At 47.9% G+C, this 23,098-nt stretch overlaps 1 protein-coding gene across 1 annotated transcript in view; it reads right to left on the bottom strand.

The window, feature by feature from the left end:
• Nucleotides 1–3,516: 3,516 nt before the first annotated feature.
• SHROOM3 (shroom family member 3) overlaps nt 3,517–23,098 on the bottom strand; it is a 165,426-nt gene continuing 145,844 nt past the window's right edge. Inside the window, exons 6-11 of the mRNA XM_077814751.1 lie at nt 21,495–21,571; nt 15,212–16,126; nt 13,020–13,511; nt 11,624–11,774; nt 4,802–5,074; nt 3,517–3,876 (exon numbers count right to left, since the gene is read on the bottom strand). Coding sequence (XP_077670877.1) covers nt 3,517–3,876; nt 4,802–5,074; nt 11,624–11,774; nt 13,020–13,511; nt 15,212–16,126; nt 21,495–21,571 — 2,268 coding nt within the window. The remainder of the gene's footprint in view (nt 3,877–4,801; nt 5,075–11,623; nt 11,775–13,019; nt 13,512–15,211; nt 16,127–21,494; nt 21,572–23,098) is intronic.

Here is a 23,098-nt window from a genome sequence, read left to right as displayed (position 1 = left end):
CCATCTCCCACTTGTGACAAGTCATCCCAAGAAACAAAACCAAACCATGTCCATCACAACACACAGGTCATGAACATCCCATCCTGGAAGGTCCTGCTGCCGTTGCTCCCAGAAAACACACTCTACGCTGTTTCAAACACAACTATTTGGCCAGATCTTTACATGTTTGCTTGTTACTCACAGGTCTAGCAAACAGAGAGAGACTGCTCAAGGCTGTGTGCATATTGACCCTTGTGAAAGAGCATTCTAAACAGTTAGTAAATACAGCCCACCCTCTGCTGGTGAACTGACAGCTGCTGAAACTCTATTCAGAGATATACCAAATCAAAAGAGAGCTGGTCAGGGAATTATTTCCCCCATCAAAAATCTCAGGTAACATTTTCAAAAAGTACCGAGGTGACTTTAGGAGCTGAACTGCCATTGACAATCAATGGGGCATAGGGTCCTAAAGTTACTCAGCTGCTTTGGATGAAAATTTCTTAACTGTCTCTAGTTTTTAGCCACTGGTTGAGGTGCGTCACTGCAGCTGCGTCTGTTCAAACCCCAAGTCTAGACGGGCAGTCCGCGATACACAGTGACGTGCATCCTGGGTAAGCTACCCCCATGTGAGACATGTTCGGTGTGTCTAAATTAGGGGTTTGCACCACTGCAGCCACGTCACGGTAGCTACACCCATGGCTGAAAGCCGAATGTTCTGATTTGTTTCAATGCATTGCAACGTGCAAACAGTTATAGTGAGCCTCTGCACCGTGCACTGCTGTTCCATGTACGTTCTTCTCTATACAATTAACTTTATGCTACTTCTAATTAAGGGAACAGGAATGCATCATGGGAAATGAGGCAATAAATAGGTTTCCTCTCCAGCTAAAGGCACTTAGAAGCAAACTCACTTGGACTGACAAATGTTTAATTTTCTCCAGGTACATGGCAAAATGTTCTTTCCCCAATCTGATGACTCAGGAAACCCCAGAGAATTAGCAGAAGAATGTTTATATAAGGTCGTGCAAAATTCCTTCCTGAAACCCGAACCTTAACTCATCGCAATGAAACACAGGACAAAGGGATGGTGGAACTTCCTTCAGGAAGATTGCCAGGAATGGGTACCCAAAATACAGCATCCACATGAATGTACAGACAGTACTAGTTGCTCAGAGTTTAGTAACAATAAAAGGATCCATTTTTTCCTTGATATATGCTTATAATTCCAATATGGACAGTAATTTACTTTCCACTGTATAAATGTAAATGATCATTTGCCTCAATGACAGTTGCTCGTGTGATTGGAGGTTAACCTCTAAACGACTTATATACTAACCCCAGTAAATACACACAGTGACAACTGACTTCCCCAGAAGCTGAGCATGTGGACTGAGGGGAGTATGAGCCAGAGGGCCAGATCCTCAGCTGGTGCAAATCGACACTGAGTAAGTGACAGACCTATCTAGCGCTAGGGGACCTTTAAAGGGAGGTTCCCTCTGGCTTGAGGGGCCTTACGAAACACTTTGTGGGGCAGAACCATGTTCAAGTCAAGAAGCAGCTAAAATGGTCCTTTTGGCTCTGTTTGGACTATCCCTAGTTTCTTCCTTTCAAAAAAAATTCTGCATGCCGTAGTGACATGCAATTGCTTTGTTCCTCCAGAGACATCCTGTAACACACAGGGCAGATCACCTTCAGGGTATGTGAGGGCTGAAATTTCATATGGCAGCAAGGTAGTAGGATGCTCTAGCTCTGCCATGCTTCCCAAGGCAGCAATACATTTGAAGCCTGCAGGGAGCACCTGCTTCAAGAAAAAGGTCCTTAAAAACAGCAGTATAAACAGTGCACACTCTCATTTTCACCATTTACTGTTGAAACATAAATTAATTGCATGAAGGTCTTACAAACCATGCAAGTCAGAGCCTTTGGGGGCACTGGTATGTGAGGCCCTCTTGCAGTATGATGGGATGAACAAACACACACAAGACAGGAACAGCTTAAACAGCAGCAGCAACATAAAATTTCTACGAGGTTAGACCAGGGTGACCAAACTGTGTCTTGTGAGTCAAATGTAGCCCATGGCTTTCTACAATGCAGTCCATGGACTCCCTCATCTTTAATGCGGAGGACGGTGGTGGTGGAAAGACTCCTCGGGAGACATGTGCAAAGCCTTGGAGAACTAGAGGTCCAAGAATTCAATGCTCCATAAGTGAGATAACACCCACTGTCTTAAAAAGGAGGCCATTTCCAATCTGCTTTTCTTAATGCAAAGTACCTGCAGCCCTGGAGCTCTGGGTAAGTTGCCCAAGTGATGTTCAGTTGGGCAAATTTGGTTGTCCCAGGTTAGACTGACTGAGAAATGACTCACTAACCCTACAGCAGAAGCCCCATTTATCTAACTAGGACAAATGAGCTTTTGGGGTAGGCAGAAGACTTAATTGCAAGCTATTCACGCTGGGGCATGTAACCCACTGTTAGCCATTCGGGGATTTCAGATAAGATGGGTCCAGATAAACGAGGTATTACAGTTTTTAAAATAAATGCTGGTGTGTACATCATCCCCTTTAGAAAAAGCAACCTATATGTAATGCCCTTTAAAGACCCTCTCCCAAATAAAACTAACAACCTTCAGGTTGCTTTTAGCACAGATCTTGCCTTTGTACTGTCTTAAATCATCTGTGAATCCAGAACCAGAAGGGAATCTTTTTGCTTCACCCTAACTTTGACTCCTGAGTTGCTTGGTTCACACAAGTGCTTGTTTAAACTCTGGATGTATCAAGCCACGGGATCCAGAAGAGGGTAGATTATACTTTGCTGGGCAAAGTCTCCTTTGCAAGGGTGCTTACTGCGCATTCAGGAAATGTTGAAACGGGTTGAAGCTTTTTCTGGCTGCCCTTTATTATGTAAAAAGCCCCCGGAAAAGATGCTCCATTCTAGGGTGCGACTATCTTTGGAGATTCCTCTTCTTGTTAAGTTTTCACAAAATACAAAATTAAATGCACTTTCTACATACAGAGCCAAGACTCAAGTAAGCGACTAGCATACGTACAACAACTTACACATTCAGTCTTGTTTTTAAAAAAATATAAATATCAATAATGTTCAGGAGCATCGTGGGTTGGTTTTATTTTTAAGGCTTCATTCTTTCAGATCCTTCATTATTTAACAATAGTGCCTCACTCTGATTGAGGTGTTGGGGTGGGGGAAGCAGAGGCAACCATGCCATGTTACCAAAGATGACATCTTTGTTCATGATGAGCTGGCCCATTCAAAAATAAGTGCCTCCTTCTCATACCTTGTAGCCAGAGAAATCTTTCACCTCCCTCTAGTGTGAGCCAGGCTGGATTAAATTTTCATAGTGAGCTCTCGGGGCGATGGCATAGGGAGAGGAAAACAAAGACTTTATTACTGGTTTTTTCCTTCCTTGGATTCTCTTTTTAAACCCATCGCTCCACTGTAATTGTTGAGAGCTCTCCAAAAAGTATGCCGATTAAATAAACTCAAGCAGAAGAGCTGTACCCGAGGCTTGTCCAGGAAAGGTTAAAGTGAAGAGGCCGATGGTGTAGGTAAACTACTGCTGACCCCCGGGGGGATTGTGGCTGCTGTGGCTGGGGCCGCTGCTGCTGTTGTGTCCGTGGGGATGAAGTCTGTAGGGAGGCTTTCCGTCAGGCACTTGAGCTGTTCCTGACCCAATTTAATCTTGTCGTCCAGCTCCCGCTGCTCGATGAGAAGCGTGGACTTCATCTTCACAAAGTGCTGGTACTCCTGGAGCTGCTCCTCCGAGAGGTAGTTGCCCAAGATGTCCAAGACCACACGTTCTCGCCGGTCCAGGTTCTCCTTCAGCTCCCGGGCATCCTCATGCTGGCCAGCCAGCAGCTTCCTCTTCTCATTGAGAGAGCTCTGCCACATCAGAGACAGGGAATTAACATCACAGTGCTAATCCCACAACCTCTTCCCCTCCCCACAGACAGCCTTTCCCTCCTCTGGCAGTGATGGCCTGGGTACTATGCTTCCCTCTTTCATGGTCACACACATGGAGAAGGGGAATAACATTTCAATGCGGCTCAAACATGAATCCTACTCAGTCATACTCTGAAGATGTTTGGTCAACATGGTGGGTGAGGTCATATCTTTTATTGGACCATCTTCTGTTGGTGAGAGAGATGAGCTTTTGAGTTTACACAGAGCTCTTCTTGTTTCTCTCACCAATAGAAGTCGGGCCAATAAAAGATATTATGTCACCCACCTTGTGTCTCCAATATCCTAGGACCAATACTTCATACAGCATGGTCAACATGGTGCAGACGGGGTTAGAAATTGTTAACAAAACATGGTTAACATTGAGCCATGGTTTCTGCCATGCTTTTGCCCCCCGAGCATGGTCTGGCCACAAAGGGCTAAAACATGGTTAGCTGGAGCCAGGAGACCACCATTTGTCCAGCTATGTGCTGCTTTGTCTGCAGTTGTGCTTGCACAGCTGATGGTAAGACCAGTCAAAACAAATGCTTTTTTTACATTGCCAAGATGCACAGGGCGAGAGTCATTTGTACAAAATATCAGCCAAGATTCGTGGGGCCAGAATCGTGTTTTTTATACCCATGGAACAGGCTCAACTGTTGGCTCCACTTTGGAGGCTACAATCCTATATATGGCTGGGAGTTTCAAAGGTTCCTAAGAGACTTAGAGGCCCGGTTCCCGTTGACACACCTAATTCCTTGAAGCCCGTTTGAAAGTCCCAGCCTATATGTGTGTGTTCTTCTAATCACCCGTTTGTTCAGCGCTCTGAAAATCACCAACATCCTAAAGTTTACAAAAAGAGACATACCCGCTCTTCAGTATTCACATCTTCACTTAGGCTGCTCAAAACGTTCTCTACCCGGGCCAGACGCCCTGAGAGGGAGAGCAAGAGGTTCACCACTTTATCCAGGTCGCCTATGAACATCTTGTATTTGTCAAACTCGTTGGGCTTGCATAACTCGCTGATCAACACCTCCACCTCCTCTCCCAGGGCATTATTCATCTTGATGTCTTCTAGCAGGCTCTCCTTAGCTTCCTTCAAGATCTCCAGTTTGTGGGACAAACTCGTGATGAGCTCAGCCTGGTAGGAGGGAAATATTATTACTAGTCTTTATAGGGTATGCTGTGCTGTCTGTGTGACCATATGAAAACATGGCCCTGGTCCCATTAGAATGAAAATTCAGCAAATGCTGACAATGATCACAGCGGGATGAGCTGGAGAGAGAAGAGGAAATGGAGGAGACAGTGAAACTCAATGGGAGAAGGTTTGAGCTGTTGGCCAAATGATATTAGGGTACCGCTTTACTTGCCTAGTAGCCCAAATCGTAACCTGCTTTTGTAATGATTGGGCAAGATTTTTGGTGCCACGCCTTGATGCACCACTTGATATACCTGAAAGGGAATATTGAAACTTCCCTTCCTTTGTAAAGTGCTTTGAGATCTCTGGATGAAGAGTGCTTTATAAGACTGTATATATTGAAATCAATGGGAGTTAGGCACTTAAGTACCTTTAAAAATCTGGGCCTATATCACACTCCCACACCTTCAGGATTCTTGTTTGCATGTTACTTTTTGCACTGTCCCTTGTTCAAATAAACATTATTTTAAAAATTGATTGAAAAAAAGGGAGCAATCGTGACTAATTAACCAAGACTCTGGCCAGGGTTGTTACGGTGTAACAAATGCCAGGGCTGGAAGTTGTTAGCTGCATAGTGCATGCTGGCTCAAAAAGCCTTGAGGGAAAAGAGAAAAAAAAACTTGTCATGTTTTTCCCTCCTATTTTTGTCCTCTTAGACTGTACTATAAAGTGCTTAAGGCTTGGGGCTCTGAAGTACGTAGAAACCTCAGCATCAGGTGCAAGTGCCACTTTCAATTTCAGCTTCAGCCAGAGCCGTGGCATTTCTCCCTTGGCAGAACCCACTGCCTGGGCTGAAGTGGCCCTCAGCAAAGAGAAACAAACCAGCATGTAGCTTTACCAGCTAAGGAGAGTCAAAGCTCATTTTGTGAAAACCCCTGCAGCTGTTCCACGGCCAATGGGAAAATCACCCTGACGGGCAGCCATGCTGTGCATGTCCTGCAGTGCCTGATTCCGATTAGGGTTTGGAGGAAAGCAATAAGAACATGTATTCCCTGGTATGCGGCTGGTAATGCTACAGTTCTGCTTTCACTGAGCAGTTAGCCACAGCAGAGTGTGCATCAGGAGCCGTTGGAACACCATGTGTTCTGCTTTTGCTTTCAGCTTCCTATGGAGTAATAATATATCATTATAGCTAGTTGAATATGCATTGCACACAGAGGCTACAGGGTACAATATGAGGTCTCATTCCAAAGAGTAAGTCCCTGGGGTATTGAAACGTTTCAAGGAACAACCCTCTTTCTATCAGAAGTGCCGGTAATTTCATGTAGGCAGACTCTGTGCTTCAAATAAAGTGGATCTTTCACTACAGTCAAACAAACTGTAGTGGAAACTCTGGGGATGCTTGGAAGTGGTCTTTTAAAGCAAGGAGATGCCCATTAGAGGTAGTTTTCAATGCAAGCTTCCCTCTATCTAAAGAATACAGTATCGTTTAGCCGGTTACCACCAGATGGCTGCATGATTCACAGATCTGTTGGGAGTCTAGAGCTGTCACCAGCAGTTAGTTTTCTGATTGCAGAGTTCATTAGCATTTCTGTGGCAGGGCCGAGGGTCAGTGAAATGTGAACAAATACTCTTAACCATAGATTTCAGCTGCCCAGGTTCACAGTGATCGGGCACAGCTAAGTCATTTCATTTTATAGCTGGGAATCCCCAAGGGGAAGATGACTGGCTGTTGGGTACTAATGCAGAATGTTTTTTGGAAGGGGGAAGAGAAATTATAGCCTCAGCTCCTGATTCTTTAGCATTACACTGTAAGCTCATCAGGGTAGGGACTGTATCTTCCCATGTGTTTGTGCAGAACCTAGTCCAATGGGGCCCAGCTGTGACTGGGACCTCAGAACTACTGGAATACAAACACATCATAAGAATGGTTCTGATCCTGGGTTGTGCTTTGGTCTCTTTGCAATGCTCTCCCCTTGCAAAGTGGCTCTAATCTCAGTGAATTCAGCCTTCCCTGTGCAGGCAGATCCTCAGGGGGATTATTGGAGCCACCATAGCTGCTCCTACACCAACCTCTGTTGCAGCCAGTGCAGGGAGTGTGGCCATGGAAAAGGGGCGTGGCTTGGGAATTCCTATGCCCTAGTGCAGGGTTCCCAATTTTTTTCCCCAGAGTCCCACTGGTGCAGCTGCAATGGGCACTGCAGCCCACTATTAACATGAGTCCGTCAGGGAGAGGGGCATCACCGGGCGTGAGCTGCCCCTCACCTCAGCAGGAACCAGGGCCAGTGCAAGGCGAAGGGGCCAGGCAGGTGCCACAGCCAGCCCCTGCCAACACCCCCAGCCTCAGCAGCCTGCTGAGTGCCCTGAGCTTGTCACCTGTAGCCCTGCCTCTGTCAAACACCCAGCACCTTGGGGTGCCTCACAGACACCCCCTGCCTGGGAATGAGGAAAGGACTTGAGGGCTGCCACTGCCAGGAAGAGGCCCAGCTGTTTCCTTGATGGTCCCCATCATGGCATTGTCCAGGTGGAAACCGAGTAGCACCACCGAGTCCCGGTACCTGGGGGAGCCATGGGACCAATACTCCAGAGAGCCTGACACTCATTGATCCTGGGGTGCGGCAACTCAGAGCAGAAACAGCCGTGAACCTTCCAGCCTCCTCCAGCCACCCTGGGAGCCACTGCCTTCTCCTTGCCCTCCATCTGGCAGCACTGCTTTGCCCTCTCCCAGCCCTAGGCACAGGCCATCTCCAGCAGCACTCCGCCAACAAATACAATTTGGTGGGGGCAACATTCCCCATGCCCCTCTCAAACTCCAGTAATGGCTGACCACCCGGGACTGTGTCGTGGCCCACCTTTAGGCTGCAGCCCACAGTTTGGGAACCCCTGCCCTAACGACCCCTTGTTGCCTTTGGCAGTTGATGTAGTTTAGAGCAGCCTTCAGGCTGTTGCAATCCATGCTAGAGAGCCAAGAGGCACAGAGCAGCCCCAGGATCGTGGGAGTGAAAAGAGCATCTTTGTGCTCCTTGGCTGTAGCTGAGGATCCAGTCACTCTAAACACATAAGAGGACCACACTGGTCTCACTACATGTGATCAAGAATCCTTTGCTACTCCGACCCCCTCCCCCACATACACACAACAGCCAAGCAAACACCAAACAGCACCTCCTGGCACTAATACTTCTGACTGCAGGCCCAGTTTGCTCCTCAGTAGGAAAGAATATGTTTCTACTGAATGCTACAGATGGGCCCTCGCTATTGGGCAATGTGAAACCCTTAGCCGTGTGGCTGGAATGCAGGACATCATCAGCTGAATACAGGCTCATCCTCTGAAACTGGGCTGGGTGGCAGAACCTCCCTGTGCCGAAGCGTTTGTCCTGAGCCTCGGCTCACTTGCTCCTGGGTAGCTCCAGTGGCTGCAGGGGCTGCACTCCGGATTCACACCGGCGTCCGGGAGAACAGAACCGAGGTCCCTTGTCTTTTGCCAGGTGCTATTGTAGTGACCCAGCTAGAATTCATGGGCCTGGGAAACTGGGGGCAAGGGCGTCGGTAGCCAAAGAGGCAAAGAAGGCAGCTGAATTATTACAGTGGCACATGGGAAAACGCCACAGAGCCACTCAAAGGGCCTGGTCTAAAGCCCAATGGGAGCATTTCCAGTGACTTCCACGAGCTTTGGATCAGGCCCAGAGCGCGCTGCATTGGTGCTACTCACTGGTGATCTGCAAGTTTTGCCGGAGAACCGTGACCGGTCATTCAGAATGTTGTCTGTGTATAGTCCCTGTCCTTGAGCCCCTTGTACCAGGACAGTGTCAGGTGGTGGGGGTGGAGGCAGGGAGCAAACATACCTTTTAATCAGAGCTTTGTCCTGGAATGCCTAGGAGTCTGAAGTGGACCTGAAAGCACTTGCTTTGTATTCATTAATCAGTGACTCCCCTGCCCTTCCAAATGCCAGCTCACACAGTCCTTTGCATATTTACAATGGAAATGTGCTTGCTTTACCCAAATGACCTCTTGGAGTAGCTGCCTCCCCTCATAATACCTATGCAAATGTTACTTCACACAGACACCCAGCAAACATGCCAAAGCAATCTCGCTAATCACTCAGATCCATTTCTGTTTTCCCACGCAAATGTAACCTTTGATTCTTGGGACTTGTCCCCTTCTGGCAGGCTTGCACCTACTTGCTGGCTTGTCAATCCTTCACTACATGCATCTGAATCATTAGCTCAACCCCTTATCCTTCTTGTCTTTTTGTTGATACGGGCGGATGGGCGTTAGCTATGTTCAACAGCACTCAAAGGATTAATCCAATGCTGCAAATCTTGGACTGGCTGTAACTAGTAGATTTAAAGTGAAGTGCGCTACAAACTGTGGACTAGGCTAGTTATTTAAACCAGGTGTTAAGTGGGGCAGAAGGCACAAGCTAAATGTTTGTGATCACTTGCGCGTTGTCAAATCATTTATTCAGTATGCAGTTATTATCCTGCATCTCTGCAGAATCATAGAAACGAGACAAGGCCTGTTACCTTAGCTATATTCCACTGCCAGGGTTGGATTGCTCCCTACAGAACATTTTCTAGCACATTGCTGAAGTTTATTTTAAATGTCCTATGAAATGGAGCTTCCCAATTCTATCTTTAATTATTTGCATTCCGGGTGCACCAAGATGGCCCAAATGAGATTGGGTTCCCCTTCTATCTAGGCCTTGTACATACACATAATAAGAGACAGACCCTGGCCCAAGGAGTTTACAATCACAATAGACAAGACAGACAATGGCTGGGAGCAGACACAGAAGGGAAACTAGCATTGAGTGGTGAAGGGATTCAGCCAAGCTCACACAACAGGCCAGTTGCCACACTGGGACTAAGACCCAGGCTGCCAGATTCCCAGTCCAGTGTCCTAGACACTAGATCAAGCAACGTGTGAGCTCAGTGCGCAAAGTATATACACGTGTTTACAACACAGGGTACTTGTGCAACTCTTTGTATATTTCAGCCTGTTCAAACTAACCTGTCATACTGAAGGAATAAAAATACTGTTATGTTATCCTGTCCAGTGAGACACAATGTGCTGTCAAGTTACAGCAGTGATTTGTTTTTGACTTGGTGGGAAAAGAACGTAGAAATATGTGTGGGTTCTCTCCAGCAACAACCTGCCTCCAGGGATTTGCGAGCTTTGCAGTGTCCATCTTCAGTGGGTCACAAAGGTGAGAATTCCCCTGGCAACCTAGGAGCCCTGCCACCAGCCCTGCCAGAACTGAGTTCTAGGAACTGACATCAAGAGCCTCAGCAACAGAATGGAGCAAGAGAGAGCCCAAGGCACTGGGCTGGGCATCACAGGACCTGGGTTCTGTTCCTGCCTCTGCCACTGACCTGAGCTGTGACCTTGGTTGGGCAAGTCACTACCTTTCTGTTTCCTCTCCCACCTTCTGTAAGCTCTTTGGGGCAGGGACTCTCTTGTAATAAAGACCGTATGGCACCTAGAACAACTGGGGTAAACCTCAAGCTGACACTAGGAAAGCCAAAATTCACACAAGTTGGAACCAGTGCTCCCTCTAATTTTTTCCATGTGCGGAATTAATTTTGTTATATGCACCAATGTGGAAGTAATGTGTGACTTCATATTGGTGCACAAAACAAAATTCATGTGGTGGGGGTGGGGCCGAGGGGTTCGGAGTGTGGGAGCGGGCTCAGGGCTGGAGCAGAGGGCTGAGTGCAGGGGGTGAGGGCTCCGGCTGTGGATGTGGGCCCTGGAGTGGGGCCAGGGAACAGGGGATCAGGGCTGGGGCAGAGGGTTGGGTGCAGAGGGTGAGGTTGGCTGGGGGGTGTGGGCTCTGGGGTGAGGCTGGGGATGAGAAGTTTGGGGTGCAGGAGGGTGCTGAGGGGCTACGGTGAGGAAAGAGGACTCCCCCCAACTCTCTCTCCCCGCAGCAGCACCTGGGCTGGAGGGAGAGGTGCCTCTCCCTGCCGTGGCAGCTCTGGGGCTGGGACTGCAGGATAGGCTCCCCTCCCCCGGCCCCAGCAGGTCCTGGCTGGGGGAGGGCCACTCCCCGGCCGGGTCCAAGCCACTCTGGCTGCGCCACCCTGGTTGCAGCTGGGTCCGCGCTGCCTGGCCAAGCCTGGGGCTGGGCTGGGTCGCCCCGGCTGCGGCTGGGCCTGATACACCTGCGGCTGGGCCCGATCTGGCAGCGGCTTGGTTCCAGACCGTTCTGGCTGTGCCACCCCAGCAGGGGCCTGATCGTGGCTGAGCCTGGGTCCAAACCACTCCGGCCGCAGCTGGGGCCGCCCTGGCCATGGCTGGGCCTGATCGCACTGCTGAATATGACCCCTGGAGTGGGGCCAGGGAACAGGGGATCAGGGCTGGGGCAGAGGGTTGGGTGCAGAGGGTGAGGTTGGCTGGGGGTGTGGGCTCTGGGGTGGGGCTGGGGATGAGGAGTTTGGGGTGCAGAAGGGTGCTGAGGGGCTACGGCAGGGAAAGAGGACCCCTCCCCCCCAGCTCTCTCTCCCCACAGCAGCACACGCAGACCAACAGAAACCCACGCTGTGAATTTACCTTCTTCTCATTGATGTCCAGCTGTTCCTCTTCCTTGTCCACATCTTTTGGCAAGTCTCTGATTTTATTCAGCAGCTCTGCTTTGGGGGCCGACATGTTATAGTAAGCAGTGCAGGTGACCAAAGTTACAGCAGCTTCCTTTTCTTCTCTTCTATACCACAGTGAAAAAGACGCACAACAGATGCAGAGAGGGCTTTAGGTTAGATAAGGGAATAGAGAAATGTCAGGGTATCAACTAGGATAGTCTATTAATAGGGTCTGTAAAGGAGACTGCCACTTCCCACCAGTAGATGGTGCATGTCAGCCTATTTTCAAATCCTTCCACACTGGGAAAGCCAGCACAATCGCACTGATGTTTGGTTGTCTGCTAACAACTTGTCTAAACACTGGGGCCGGATCCTCAGCTAGTCTAAACTGGTATAGCGCCACTGAAGTCAATTTAATTGAATATCTTATCCAGCATAATCCAGTTATAATTTATTACAGCAGGGCTTCTCCAGCTGTTGTATTTGGCCCTCTGTCTTACTCTAAGTATCAGAGGGGTAGCCACATTAGTCTGGATCTGTAAAAGCGGCAAAGAGTCCTGTGGCACCTTATAGACTTGTCTATAAGGTGCCACAGGACTCTTTGTCTTATGTTAAAAGAAAAGGAGTACTTGGGGCACCTTAGAGGCTAACCAATTTCAAATAAATTGGTTAGTCTCTAAGGTGCCACAAGTACTCCTTTTCTTTTTGCGAATACAGACTAACACAGCTGCTACTCTGAAACCTGTCTTACGTTAGGCATTCTTCAAAGTTTTGGGTAAATTTTGCAGCACACAGTAGTATTTTTCATAAGCGATTCCCCCAGGCTCCCCCCCCAAAAATATTGCCTCTCATAAACTATCTATCTGCCTTCCCAATGATTTGGTCCCGATTCTGTTCTCCCACCAGTTTTATATGGAGGTAATTCCATTGGGTTCAATGGAGTTACTCCTGGTTACCCGTGTGTGAGATCAGAATTAGGCCCTTTCTCCCTGGTTTGGAGGCGTAGCATGGATCTCAGTTTCCAAAAACACGAGAAACGTCATTGCAGAGATTAGCCAACAAGGGGGTGGAGTGAAGCAACCTCTCCCTCCCCATGTGTCTATACCAAACTCAGCACCATATTCTCTACTGGTCTTAGTGTCCTGGAGCTTAGAGGAGAGAAGGTCCCGAAGTCAATGGCTATGCACAGCCAAGACTGTAGGAATCCCTTTTACAGAATGATTTGCTAATCCCAGTGTATGGGGACTGAAAGCAAACTAGTGCTCCAGCCTCACTGGCAGGAGGAATTCAGCCTGCACTCTTCCATACAAGCGAGCAGGCTAAGAGCACTTCTTATATATCAGCTAAACCCTGAAATGAACCGGGCTCACCTGTCATCCTCAGGCACCGTCCTGCTGGCTTTCTTTTGCATCATCTTCCTTTTCATGTTGCTATCTTTCAGCAAGCTGGTTCCATTGGGAAAGATCCCTTCCATTAAGTCCATGGTTGTCTTCATTCTGGAGTCCGGATCCAGGATATCTGCTAGAGACTTATCCCCGTGGACGATCTCCTTGGCTAGGGCCTCTGACTTAATATCCTCTGGGGTCTTCTTCTTCACTTGAATAGCTGTGCCCTGAGTCCCGGGGCTGAGGCCACCATTTTCCGAATCCTTCCCCTGGGCCTCTGGCTCTTTCAGGTTGCCTCCAAGTTGCTCTGCATTCTGCTTCTCAGAGTTCGGCCACTCCCCTTGAGCAGCAGGTGACTGGTGCAGTGACTCAGTGTTCCCAACAGGTGGTGAAGCGGCCCAGCTGGTTTCCCTGCTGTTGGAGCTCAACCCCGGCTTTCCCCAGTCAACCAGACTCCTGGGAAACCTGCCAAAGCTGCTGTGGACAGAAAAATTCTATGACAAACATGGGGTGAAGGACTCCTTTTGGAGAGTGAAGGTATGGCACAAGCAGGAGAGGTGAATAGTAGATCACATTTCCCTTTCCACTACACGTTCTCTGGTCTATTTGAACTGTAAGCTCTTTGGGGCAGAGACTGCCTCTTGCTAATTGTTTGTACCTAGAAAAACCCACTCTAAGAAGCTAGTGGCACCAGAAGTAAATGATCCCCACGACTCCGAACACAGTTGCTTCCTTATTCCAGTAAAGACTGAATGAGTGAGTTACAAACTTCTTGTGTTGGACAATGTGGGGCAACTGTTGTGCTCACTCCCAGTGACACATAACAAGCTGATCCTTGCTGGGGGAGCTAAAACGACAGCAGCCACCCTCCTAGCAAGCGTTCGGAGATCAGGTTTGTCAGCCCCACAAGGAAGTCAATCAGCTTGACATTCTCAAGCTGGGAACGAGAATAAGCCTGAACAATTCAAATCCTAGCTGTCCTTTTCACACTGACACCAAAGGTTCCTTAACAACTCACTGCCACAGCCCTGCTAATAAAGTTGGGATGGGCCCGATCCTCAGCTGGTATAACTTTGAAGTCCATGAAGCTGCTCTGATTTACACCAGCCCACGGCCTGCTTTACAAGTGACTCTGGCGGGATAAACTAATTGCACTCAGGAGCTGCGATATTTGCATAACCACCTCTTGACACCCAGTCACCATGTTGTGACAGGATCATTTTGCGCAGGCTCTGTGATATATTCGGGGACACTTTGATCCTGCAAGTCTAGGTTTCATGTGGGATCATCCCCCTCAAAACCTGGGAGGTCCCCCTGACAACTGGAATGGAGAGCACCCACCGCAGCACGTCAGAACCCCAGGACTGATTCTCCTCTCACACAGCAATAAATAAGGCGTAACGTCCTTGTGCTGTAACTGAGAGGAGAATCAAGCCCAGGATATTCTCTTAGTTACAGGCCTCAGTGATAGCCATAGGTTTATGAGACCTATGCAGCTGCATAGGGCCCGTTTAACCAGGGATCTCCTTGCCCTGCCAGTGCCACCGACAGTAATGGACCTGCCAACTTTGGGTACTGACTCAGGCTCACAGGTCTCGGGCTGCAGGGCTAAAAACAGCAGGGTAAACATTCGGATTTGACGCTGGAGCCTGGGCTCTGAAATCCCATGACGGGGGTGGGTCTCAAGACCCCAGGCTCCAGCCTGAGCTTGAGTGTCAACATCGCTTTTTTAGCCCTGCAGCCCAAGCCCCACAAGGAACAGTAGGTGTCGGGGGTTTTTTATTGCCGTGTAGGTGCCATAGAGCTTGAAAACCAGAGGGGACCATTTCGTCTGCCCCGCCCCCCGTATAGCACAGCCCACAGTCTCAGCATTCTGTGACACCCCCTTCTTTCTTAGTGTCACTAATCCTTCTCTGTTCGCCCACAGAGCCAGAAGCGAGCAAGTTCTGGTGACAGAGACTTTGTCCAACTTCCCTGCTTTCCTTGCTGTGAGCGTACACTCCCTAGAAGCCTTTCCGCTCAGCTAGTGGCTGTGAATGGGTCTCATGGGTATGCAGTGTGTGTGTGTGGGGTGGTCCATCCCAGATGGATTGGGCCCGGCATATCTTACCCCTTATGGCCCTACAAAGACTAAAGCTGGCCCGGGAAGACACCATGGCATTACAGCTCTCCCTTACCTTATTTTGGTCTCTTCTACAAGCCTTGTGGATTTGTCTCCTGTTGTCCCACCTGCTTCAAATGCAGCCGGAGGAGGAGGTGGAAATACCTCTGCGTCGCTTGTGAAAGCGCTGGGGCTCCACTCAGGAAGAGGAGGTGGTGGTGGCGGAGGGGGTAAGGGTTTAAATGCAGTCCCTACAGCACCAGGCTGCGAGTCCTTGATAAACACCTCATCGTCTCCCTCTTCCAGCAGGCCCGGTGGGGGAGTCAGCTGAAGGCCTGACTCGGAGATCCGCAGAGAGATCTTCCCAGAGGGAGGAGGAGTCTCCGGATCGGAAGAAGTGCTGCTTTGTATCGGTAGGCTCTGCCATCTTTGAAAGAACTTTTGCCCAGACACCTGAGAAGACACCGAGCCCTTTGGGAAGCTGTCATCATTGACCGAATGAGCCCATTTCACTTTGGATGGGAGGAGTCTCTGAGTCAGCATGGCCTTTCTTTGCATTGCTTCTTCGGCTGAGTCCTCAGGAGAGCTGTCATTATGGTACAGAGGCCGTGCCTGACCCTTATCATTGCCTTCAGTGGGGACCGTGTCTAGTTTGGTACGTTGCCTCATTGCCAGGTCGTCCCCAGCAGCCTGCAGATCTGAGGGAGTCTGGGTGGAATGAGCAGCGCTAGATTGGGACTGACCAGGTCCAGAAGGAATACGGTTAAGAAGCAAGGGTCTGGTGCCCTGCTTAGGTTCGGAAGAATGATTCTTCAAGTCTGTTGGCGATGAGACACACCTTTGAGTCCTGCTGATTTGCCTAGGGGATTCTGAGGCCTGGTGGCTCTCAACCAGAGTGGATGAGCTCGTGAGGTCATTGCCAGGAGGATGGGGACGATAATTTGGGATTGTTGGCTTTTCCGGGTGGCTTCTTTTCTTACTGCTGTAGGACCTAAGACAAGATATAACTAAGATAAATCTACCATTTTCATTCAAGGAACCTTTTAAAAAGCTAAGAACCCCTTTAAAAAGCTAAGAACTCACATGTACCCCTTTAAAAAGCTAAGAACTCACATTAGACCTTAATACCAGAGGCATGCTGCCAATTTCTGCCTCCAGTTAAAGCTGATTTCAGTGGGATTACACTGGTGAAACCAGCAGTTAATTCTGGTCCACTCAGAGTAGGCACACAGATATTATGGTGATGGACTGGGCACCATATAAGGACCTAGAGAAATAAAAATTACAACTAATCTATTAATAGGTTTTTCCCCCCAAAGGGTGATGTGTAACAGGGTGAATAATCTGGTTTGAGGACTGTAGGAGAAATATATTTCTGTGGGCATGAGAGTTATGAAGTTTGATCCAACTTACAGAAAACAGCAGGAACTGTAGCTAACAATGCAGGCAACATAGCTAATCATGCAAGACCTAAGCAACACAGCTATCTATACAGGGACAACCTAGGTCCAATGAACTAGTTATTTAACTCCAGTTAGCATCTTGATTTATTATCGGCAGTGCACGTAGTGACTCCTAGAGTTAAGGTTGCCAGGCACTTTTTATTAAAGACCCTGTTTTCGGTTGCTTATAATTTTGCCAAATTTAATCTGTGTGGGCTGAAATGTCCCATGCTGGGTGTCTGCTTCAGGCTGCTTTTTTTTTTTTTTTTTGGGAACATTTCAGCTAAAATGCTTCCAAGAATGAGGCTAGAGAGAAATATATTGTTTTAGCCATCTTAAAAAATTCTTAGAACTGTGAGGTCCTCTGGAAAAATAGCATATTATGTACTATTCATGCAAAACTGTTATTAGACGTATTGTAACGCATACACACAAGGAGGGCCCAAGTAAGGTTGCAGAGGCAAACTTAATTTTCACATTTCCTAACTTTTGAGTGCTCCACTTTGCAACATCTACGTTCTCTTAATGTAGGGTTGGGGTGTTTTTGTTTTTTTTACCTAGTGCCAGATGGGTTCCAGGCACTTTGCAGACAATACAAAGACAAGTACTTTGCCCCAGTGAGCTACCAATCTGAATGGGCAACAGACTAAATTGTTCACACCACTTTTAAGGATGTTCTCAGATGAATCAGAAATACAGCACTTGTCTTGAAAGTGAAACCCCCACTTAGAACATCATATAAAACTCATAAGCCTGAGCAGGTATTTAGCTCAAAAACAAAATTAATGATAATACATACAAGATATTCCAAGCATGCATGAGGCTGTAGAAAAAAATCCTATAGTATTGCCCTTATATTTGTAAATAGTTAAAGACTGCACTATTGAAATGATCTGCTGCAGGTGCTGTTTGAGATTTGGAGCCAAAAGGTGCTTTCAGTTATGCTGGTGCACATCAGCAATAACGCCATGAAAGCCTGGGGCTTACTCTGGATTTACATTGGTGTAACTGAGAACAGAATTTGGCAGCTCATGCCTGGGAAGACGGGGCTGTCTGTGGTTCTTGGACAGTAGCAATGTGCGATCTTTGAGCCACTCAGTGTTTGTCACAAGAACCGGATGGTAGTTCTCCAGTTTAGAGACCTGTCACCCTGTAGTAACATTTGCTGATCCTCAGACTGGTAGAGCCACATCAGTTACACACACTGCACTAACACCACAGATGTCGGAACTTGGCATTTGGGAAGTTGGCTAAGGGCAACGCAGCATATGGAAAGGAATACAAGTCAAGGGACCACATTAGCTCTAATGAGGTCTCATTTCACTTGCCCATTTAAAGGACTAACCTGCTCTGACAAAGCTCTTTGTAAAGAAATAGGGCTGGATTCTGGTTGCCACTCCAGAAGCTTATAGAGCAACAAGCGGGGAGAATTCCACTAGCATAGGAGCTGCACAGGTCTGGCATACGTGACCCTATATTGCTCCCTTTGCAGCCCTCGGCATAAGGGGTGCACTGGGGGCAGAGCTGGGAGAGGGTATTGAGGATGTGATGGGGAGAAGCTATAGCACTCAGAGCTTAGCTAGTCTGGGCTGGGGAACAATCTATTAGCAGCCATAGGGAGGCTGTCATAAGGTAGCGCAGCCATTGGGGCTGCTCTAACTTACACCAGGGGTCACACTGGTCCCTGGCAAGTACAATCTGGCACAGGTAGTCCTATTGACTTCAGGGGTCCTCCTCATGTGAATTCACTGATGTGAGTAAAAGGGGATCACAATCTGCCCTAAGTGGGCTTTTTAAATCTGGGAAGGGTCCAGCCCTGTTCCCACTGAAGTCAAAGGCAAAACTCCCACTCACTTAACGGTGTAGGGTCAGACTCAAAACATTTGGGTTCTGATATTAACACCCACAGCTGACACTGCTCATATCTGTGTTAGCAGGTTACCACGGTGACCAGAGGTCCCAATATGATCAGGACTGTCCCAATATTAGGGACTTTGTCCTATATACGCACTATAAGGTGGGTAGAAAGTTGGCTAGATTGTCGGGCTCAACGGGTAGTGATCAATGGCTCCATGTCTGGATGGCAGCCAGTATCAAGTGGAGTGCCCCAAGGGTCGGTGCTGGGGCCGGTTTTGTTCAATATCTTCATAAATGATCTGGAGGATGGTGTGGATTGCACTATCAGCAAATTTGCAGATGATACTTAACTAGGAGGAGCGGTAGATACAGTGGCAGGTAGGGATAGGATACAGAGGGACCTAGACAAATTGGAGGATTGGGCCAAAAGAAATCTGATGAGGTTCAACAAGGATAAGTGCAGGGTCCTGCACTTAGGACAGAAGAACCCAATGCACAGCTACAGACTAGGGACCGAATGGCTTAGGCAGCAGTTCTGCGGAAAAGGACCTAGGGGTGACAGTGGACGAGAAGCTGGATATGAGTCAACAGTGTGCCCTTGTTGCCAAGAAGGCCAATGGCATTTTGGGATGTATAAGTAGGGGCATAGCGAGCAGATCAAGGGACGTGATCGTTCCCCTCTATTCGACATTGGTGAGGCCTCATCTGGAGTACTGTGTCCAGTTTTGGGCCCCGAACTACAAGAAGGATGTGGATAAATTGGAGAGAGTCCAGCGAAGGGCAACAAAAATGATTAGGGGTCTGGACTTATGAGGAGAGGCTGAGGGAACTGGGATTGTTTAGTCTGCAGAAGAGAAGAATGAGGGGGGATTTGATAGCTACTTTCAACTACTTGAGAGGTGGTCCCAAAGAGGATGGTTCTAGACTATTCTCAGTGGTAGAAGAGGACAGGGCAAGGAGTAATGGTCTCAAGTTGCAGTGGGGGAGGTTTAGGTTGGATATTAGGAAAAACTTTTTCACTAGGAGGGTGGTGAAACACTAGAATGCGTTACCTAGGGAGGTGGTAGAATCTCCTTCCTTAGAAGTTTTTAAGGTCAGGCTTGACAGAGCCCTGGCTGGGATGATTTAATTGGGGATTGGTCCTGCTTTGAGCAGGGGGTTGGACTAGATGACCTCCTGAGGTCCCTTCCAACCCTGATATTCTATGATTCTAACTATGTCCCTCCTCCCTCCCAAAAAAGTGCCCCAATTTTTCACACTTGCTATCTGGTCAGCCTACATGTCACAGTGGGACAAAACCACCCACAGAGGATCCTTTGTGGAGTCGCCAGGTGACACATGAGCAAAAAAGTGTCACCACTGAGTGATCCATCCATGTTTTTTTCAAGCACATGAATGGCACCAACACAAAACCCACGTACACAACGTGACATGGGCCCAGTGCAGGGCTGGGGTGAGTGGGCATGTAACTCCCCAGAGTCAATGGAGTTTCAGGGGTGTATTTGGTCCCTGCACTCCATGTTTTATCTATCCAAAGAATCCTGACCATTAAGTGCAGGGCACTTTACATTCCACTGGAAAATATGCTAATACAACACACGTGTTGCGGATGCAGTAGAAACGTCACAAAGATGTGAAGATAGTAAAGCAATCCAGGAATGCTGCTCTTGGCAGGAAAACACATAACATAATAACCCCTTTCCTGCCCCTCTTGGCTCACTTTCAGATCTGGTGTTAAATTCAGTTACTTAGAAAGCTGCTTGGAAATGATGGAAGTTACAATATAGCAAAGAATTATGAAACACTGAAGGTAAAAAAAATGGAGAGGGCAGGAAGAGTTTAAGAATAAGAGCCAGCTGTGTCATCCTCTAATGAGCACTGCAAACACTGTTCAAATCCTGTAGGAAAACTGCATGTTTTAAAATATTCAAAAATGGTGGTGATGTAGGACAAAATTCTCTTCTGTGCTTTACACTACAAATCTCTAAGGAGCATAGGAGTCGTGAGACTGGATCAGAACCATCTAATCCAATATCCTGTCTCTGACTTACCCTGTCTTATCCACCTGGATTGCATTTCCAGCACTCACTGCATTGTTGCCCCGATGCCGTTCGAAGGCGATTTGGGAGATGGCTGGGGATGTGATTCCCAAAGTGATGAAAGGGTGGAAAGTATCTTTTTTGTAGGTGGCCGGAGAGCAGAATTCCCTTTTGAATAATTATCTTAATACTGCCTGGGTTTTGTTGTGATCACATGTGTCTCGGTGTCTAGAGCTTTGCATAGGAGTCTTTTTAATATTTAAATTGAAACAAATATATAAAACTGACCACCTTGAAATCTGGTCAGTATCAAAAAGCCTGTTACTTAGCAGTGTCAGGTACTATGCATGCCCCTGTGCCCCCGACCTAGTTTGTGGGCTTTACAATCACATTTAAATGTGTCCCTCTCCCTATACTGAGTGAAAGACCCTGACTGTACAGGGAAAACAAGGAAACCGTCTCACTGCAAAGCCCCCACCCCAGCAAGGTACCTAACCACCTGCCCACCAATGGGAATGTTCATGTGCTAAGATTAGGTACCCTGCTGGATCAGGGCCAAATAAACCTACAGGCACATTAGGGTAATTTTTCTCCAGTTCCTCTCAGTTGTGGCTGTAGAGATTTACAGAGACCCAGGAATTTAAGATGTGACATTTAACAATAGCCGGTCAAACACTGTCAGAGAGAAGTGTTATTTTTAAGTCAACAGGACTTCTGCATACTAAACTAGGATAGACCATGCTACAGAAATGTGCATCGGGGAGAGGAGATCGGAGAGAAGGTTTTACCTTTAACTAATTTCTATGCTGAAAAACAAGAGCTAACAGCAGCTTAGCCCCTCTATCTCTGCCAGGTGTATCACGTATGACAACCAAAATGCGGTCTCCCAGTGCACCCACAGCATATGGTTTGTCCAGCTCCTAATATCCCATTCATTTAAATCAACGACATATTACAGTTGCTGCCAACAACAAAGGGGTTAGCACCAGCAACTGGAGAAGAGACATAAATATAAACCTACCCATCTCCTGCACCAACCACGTAAGAAGGATTTTTCACCAAGTGGCCAAATTCATTACTTTCCCCTCTCAGCAAGTCCTGGAACACAAAAAGGAGCAGAGTGAGCAGCAAGTTGAAAACGGCTGAAGCTTCTTAACACAAGAGCACTCTGTGTGTCATTTACACTGGGAAGTAAAGAGCAGGAGTGTGGTCTAGTGGTTAGAGTAAAACTATGCCACCAGGGAACTTCTGAGGTGCTCGCTAAACCAAATGGATTCACCCCTGCTGACACACGGAGGCCTGCTTGGCAGCACTTCTACCACCACCCTCCCTAAGAGGTTTCACAGAAGGATGGGGGCCTACGTTCCCTTCAGAGCTGCCCCCCAGTGAAGGCTGCTGTGGAGATGCCATGAATCAGCCATTGCCCTCACTTCCCCGGCCAACACCGCTCCTTTTCCTGCTGGTCACCCAAGGAAGGGGAGACTATGGTGGTTTTCTGTGGCCAGACTTACCTCAGTGGAAGCCAGAGTTGAATATTGCCCAGAGACTGAAAGAGCCTTCAACCATACTGTGATTCTGAGGCTGCCATTTTCCCATCACGCCCTTCCTCTGATTGGCAGGACAGCCCGTGTGAGCACAGCACAGATCTTGCTCCCATTACAATCAACGCAAGTTTTGCCCCAGGTGGCTTAAATGGGAACCGGATGAGGCCTGTGACTTCCTAAGTGGAAGCTAATTGTCAGTACTGCAGTGGTGTTCAGCTGGCCAGGGTAACGGTGCCTTGTCGCAGCACAATCCCTTCTCCTTGAACACCAAGCCATCACGTAGCTCTTCCTCACCAGAGCTCCGCCCAAGCCTAGCATAACGTGCCATAGCCAGCTCATCACCACTGCTGTACTGTAACGAGTCTCTCCGTCCTTTCGGAGCCCATTTCTGATCATGCGCCCACAGCCAGATCTTCAAAGACTCCCATTTAGACCCCAAAATAAATGGCTGCATTTCAAAGGGCCTCAGCAGGTTGACTGCTCTGCTCTTTTGAAAGGCTAGTCACTTGTCTCCATGGGAGTTGCTGGGTGCTGTGGACATTTGCAAAACCAGTGTTGAACACTGAAAAATCTGGCCCCGAGTTCTTTTGGAAATCTGGTTCCGACTGCTTCCCCCATAGGATTTAAGTCTATTACCTGACAGGATGGTAAATGCTGAGCATTCATTTCAAGACTCAATCTTTCCTCCCTAACTTTTCTGATGAGGTTTTCAGTGTAGGGCCCTTCATTCCAATTTTTCCCAGGTTTTGTTTGCTCTCTTTCCATTGTTGAGCATGGGAGGGGTAGGGTTTCTGCTGATCTTGATTTAGAAGTTGGGGAGCTGAAAGATAGGTGGGCTGAGACAAGTCAAAAGAGCAGAGAGAGGAAGACAGAGACTGTGCTCTACAGACTGAGGGCTAATAATTCCACACGGCTATCGATTTCCTCACATCTTTAAACAAATTCCTACAGTGACACTGTGCTGGGATTCATATTCAGCATGAAGAGAACAGCATATACCGTAAGCAAAGCCCTGAATAGCATACAATGAGCTAAGTCTGCTTATAAAATGGGAATGAATGTTTTCCACAGAGGAGCTGAG

This window comes from Eretmochelys imbricata, chromosome 4 (genome assembly GCF_965152235.1).
Source record: "Eretmochelys imbricata isolate rEreImb1 chromosome 4, rEreImb1.hap1, whole genome shotgun sequence".
Taxonomy (NCBI): domain Eukaryota; kingdom Metazoa; phylum Chordata; order Testudines; family Cheloniidae; genus Eretmochelys; species Eretmochelys imbricata.
The sequence above is the reverse complement of the archived record's forward strand: the minus strand, read 5'-3'. Positions and strand labels throughout refer to the sequence as shown.